This window comes from Conger conger, chromosome 18 (genome assembly GCF_963514075.1).
Source record: "Conger conger chromosome 18, fConCon1.1, whole genome shotgun sequence".
Lineage (NCBI taxonomy): Eukaryota > Metazoa > Chordata > Actinopteri > Anguilliformes > Congridae > Conger > Conger conger.
In genome coordinates this window covers 4,317,920-4,322,500 of record NC_083777.1, presented here as the reverse complement: position 1 = coordinate 4,322,500, position 4,581 = coordinate 4,317,920, and the positions used below count along the sequence as shown (strand labels likewise).

Below are 4,581 nucleotides of genomic sequence, written 5' to 3'. Positions count from 1 at the left end.
GACAAAAGGTGCAAATACATTATCAAACCCATAGCTAAGGGTATACGATTTTGTTTACCACCCCAGTCACAAGCATTTATATTTCTAGGCACTTTTTTGTACCCTTTTCTGGAGAGTGGAAGGCAGCTGTTTTGATGCCTTGTTTCCCGATTAGCCACTGCCAAAAGCGGCAGACAGCTGCCTGCGTCCTTAGAAGCTGAGCTTTTTCCGAAGGTAACATCCTAACGGAAAATGAACTTCAACAGGCAATGAATTGGGAACACATTTTGCATGCACTATGAATAAATATTAAATGGTGTTGGCTTGACCTGAGAGTTTTTATTGAGGGGGACTGAATTGCTCTTTGCCTTCCGCTGCCGTGGTAATTATGATGGAAAACAAACAACACTGCAATGCTGCTGGGCTGGGTGTTTGTCACACAGTAATGGAGCTGTGCAGAGTCTTTATGCTCTGGGCCTGGGTCCAGACTGCTAGCCTCTATGTACCTTGGCATGGAACTCCTGCAGTGCAGACTTGAGTCGAGCTGCCTGTCGATTGAGGTGAATGATGCTGATTTCCTCTTTGAATATCTGGCAATCCAGTTTCATCTTATCCAGCAGATGGACCTCTGGACATCTGCAAGGGAGAGCACAACAGGAACTCATCTTACATGATGGTATGTCACACCAGAGATAGCCAACAGGAACTCATCCTTCATGATGGTATCTCACACCAGAGATAGCCAACAGGAACTCATCCTACATGATGCTATCTCACACCAGGGATAGCCACCAGGAACTCTTCCAGCATGATTTTATCTCACACCAGGGATAGCCACCAGGAACTCTTCCAGCATGATTTTATCTCACACCAGCAATAGCCAAAAGGAACTCATCCTACATGATGGTTTCTCACACAAGAGATAGCCAACAGAAACTCATCCTACATGAACAGAAGCACATCCTTGCAAACTCTGAACTTTGCTGAGCTGTGTTATTACTACACGCTACTGCCCCTGTTATCATGTACCCACACATCAACACAACACAACATAAAGGCTCTTTAGTGAGTGATGTGATGGAGATAACATCTTATCACTGGTTGCTTTCTGGGTATGAGTCATACAATTTAGAAATGTTTTATTATTATTCTTGTCTTTTTTGTTAAGTTAATCTAACAGGGAATGCTAGTTAATCTAACAGGGAATGAGTATTTGGACATTGTTTGACAAATAGCATGAAATTGAAGGATTTCCCTAACCACAAAATCTTCTCTCTCTCTCTCTCTCTCTCTCTCTCTCTCTCTCTCTCTCTCTCTCTCTCTCTCTCTCTCTCTCTCTCTCTCTCTCTCTCTCTCTCTCTCTCTCTCTCTCTCTCTCTCTCTCTCTCTCACAAGAAACCCTTGCACAAACAAGTCAGGATACACTTTGTCAAAATCTGTCAAAGTGTCAAAACTTGTATTCCTATTTTCAGTTGATAAGATGGGTTACCAATCTTTACTGTTGAGCTCAGCCCCTTTCTTGGCCAGTGCTAAACTTCAGGAAAACAATATACTGTATTTGTTCATTTATGTGACAACGATATCTTAGTGATGTATGCATATTGACCGCAGAAGCAGCCAATGCTAATGTTAGCGTCTTTGTTTCCTCAAGTGGGTCAGTTATCCAACGTCACGTGCACCAGCTTGCATTGTATAAATCGTATGTCATTAGAATAACGCAGGAGTTATTCTTTTCAAATACAGCTTCCCCTTTGAACAAGCTTAAACAAGGCTGGGAAATAATACTTCTTGAAATACATCTCTGCCAAAGGGTTTGGCCTTTTTTTCTTTTTTTTTTTTGGCAAGGTGCAGTACTGTATTTAAGAGGGCGCCAACTCTTAATGACCCCGTCCTCCATAAAAGCTTGGAGTCTGACGGGGAAGGGCGTGGGTGGGCGTACGTGCAGCGCGGTGGATCCTGCGCCTGCCGAACGCTCCCGAGGTTACCTGCTCTTGCGTGTCTCTGAGCTGCTCAATCTGTCCTGCATGGCCTGCACGCTCTGCTGTTTCTCCAGGACCCTCCTCTGCACCAGGCCCAGCTGGGCCTCCAGGTCCCCTGGGGTCAGGCCTTTGAGGGCAGGCTCACTCTCCATGCTCCTCAGCTCCCCACAGAAGGCCACCAGGCTCCGGTGGAGCTCCTGGACCTTCGGGAAGAGTTCAGGTTAAAGGGACGCTCAGATAAGAGGGCAGTAAATTACTGTATATGTGAAAGCTTAATGTACGGTAATGCAGTATAAACATTCATAAGCTCTTACGTTAACTTGCGTCGACTGCCCCGGGATATTATTATGGCCCAGTAGTCTGGGTGATTACCAGATCAGAATGGCATGCTGATTTAATTTATGATTGATTCGGATTTCGCATATTTGTTTCGGTTTAAGCAGGCTTACACAAGTATTTAAACATATCGAGACCTGAGAATTATGAAGTTCTGAGGTTGGAATTAGTGTGATAAGTTGTTACTAGGGCACTAAGTATACAGTATGTGTGAAGTTTACAAAAGAAAAAGTATGAAAAAAGGTTGTATCTTCTTAAATCGCATTCACTTTGGTATTACAGTAGAATGTACCTATATCTCAAAACTACCCAGAATACAGACACTTATGTTGTGCTCAGAATGACAGAGTGGGTGTACCTGGTGAATGACGTTCTGAAGCGAGTCCACGTGTTGGTTTAACTCTCGGATCTTTTCCTCTTTGGTCTGAAGGTTACCCTGCAGGTTGTGGAAGGGGGCACCCTGAGGCGCATTTGATTTTGGGTAGAGGATGTCTTGTTTCTCCTGGGGGGAGATATGGATACCACACTTAGGGTTTCTTTCCCCTTGCTTTTAAAGAAACATGCTGCTAAACAGTGGATAGTACCACCAAGCTACCACCAGTCTAGTTAGTCTGAACCACCAGTCTAGTTGTTCAGACTAAGCAGGGGACAATCCCCGCTTAGCCCCTAGGCTAGCTGCTAATGATAGCTTCTTATATTTTCTCATTATGTAATGTGAAGCTAGTGGGTGGACTCAAACTGTAATATCCTACTAGTCACAGGATAAATGGCAATTGATTTGTATGCACTCCAATGCCCTTTGATGTGTTAAATACAGGAAAAGACACATGTCTCAATATTTATTGCAAATTACAAGTTATTGTTTGCAGGGTTGAATTCCATGTGGGGCCCTGTCAGTGTACCCATGAGGAAGGAACTTAATCTGAATTGTTATTATATATTTATATATTGTAATACAGTACATCACCACAACCAAGATGTATTTTGAGCATATTCTCTTTCAAAATATGCCCTATAATTTCAGTTCATTCCAAGACAGATTGCACACATTCCAATAAAATGTGAAAACAGCAATATTTACAATAATAACTATTAACTTTATTTTAATGTAATGTATGTTCGCAGACATTACGAAAATGCATTTAAAATGTAACAAGATGTGTATGTATCACTGCATGTAGTCAATAACTGGATGAACTGTCACACTCATTCAGTGTGACCCCGGACCTGTGTTTAGATGTCGTGTTTGTGTCTGCCTTTAGGTGACGCTGGAGGTGGCACATGCATTGATGAATTGCACCTGGGCATGTTTGATTGTACTGGTATTTAAAGAAACATTGTGCTGCTTAATGACAATATGTGTTTTTACCAGGAAATAGGGGGTATGTTGTAAAATGGGAATATATAAATTCAGACGCAATTGAAACATTTGTCATGCAAGCAGGAGTTTTTATGCTCAGAAAATTAGGTAATAGTTCAAATTTGACCTTTTTACACAAGTGTAGTTCCAGCATTCTCTTTTCTGTTCCCAGTAGATTCCCAATCTGTTGGTCGAATGCGAGTTCAGTCAACGGCCCTGCAAAAAAATGTTTTAATAGTCTCAAAATGGCTCAATTTTGTACACAGTCACATTTTATCTAGTGTAAGTCCATTATACCGTGCACCAGTATGTGCATATTTATAAAGATACACATCTGTATCAAGATCAAGATCAAGCCACTCTTTTTTAGTCATTCAGAAACCAATGTACCGGAGTGCTCAGAGGGTGGACCTTACGTCAAGTAACACATCAAGTAACTTACTCACATTTCAAAATCCGTTTTACAGAACAAGCTGCTGCATCTCATTCAGCATGAAGCATTTCATCCACACTTCATGAATGATTTACAGAGGACACGCACCGCTCATGAAACACTTACGCATGCTGTGACAGGTCTCGAGGGAACACGGGCTTTGTGTGTGAAGCTGTGCGATGTGCGAGCTGTGAAAACCAGAAATGTTTCTTCACCAGAAGCCAAAAGGTAACATTACCGCCTTTGTTTGTGAGGCTGAAGAGCTCTCTGCTGTCAGTCACTCCCAGTGTTTTCAGGCAGGAGTCCATCACTTTCCCCACGCTGGTGTCCCTGGGTGTTCTCAGGTGAACTATTTGCTCCAGAGCTGAAACCCAGAACCCGGCCTGGTGTTAACGGCTGTTTTTTTTTTATCTCCTGGTCTTGGAATTATAATGTTCTGTCTGCGTTCTGAGCAGCTTTGAGAATTTGAGATTCAAAGATACCAAAGTGAATGG

The 4,581-nt window shown here is 42.5% G+C and overlaps 1 protein-coding gene across 1 annotated transcript in view; it reads right to left on the bottom strand.

Moving 5' to 3' along the window:
* The window catches only part of LOC133118575 (uncharacterized), a 9,089-nt gene extending 4,835 nt beyond the window's left edge, over positions 1-4,254 (bottom strand). Inside the window, exons 1-5 of the mRNA XM_061228681.1 lie at positions 4,214-4,254; positions 3,782-3,870; positions 2,653-2,796; positions 1,965-2,161; positions 486-615 (exon numbers count right to left, since the gene is read on the bottom strand). Coding sequence (XP_061084665.1) covers positions 486-615; positions 1,965-2,161; positions 2,653-2,796; positions 3,782-3,870; positions 4,214-4,217 — 564 coding nt within the window. The 5' untranslated portion in view covers positions 4,218-4,254. The remainder of the gene's footprint in view (positions 1-485; positions 616-1,964; positions 2,162-2,652; positions 2,797-3,781; positions 3,871-4,213) is intronic.
* Between the last annotated feature and the right edge of the window lie 327 nt (positions 4,255-4,581).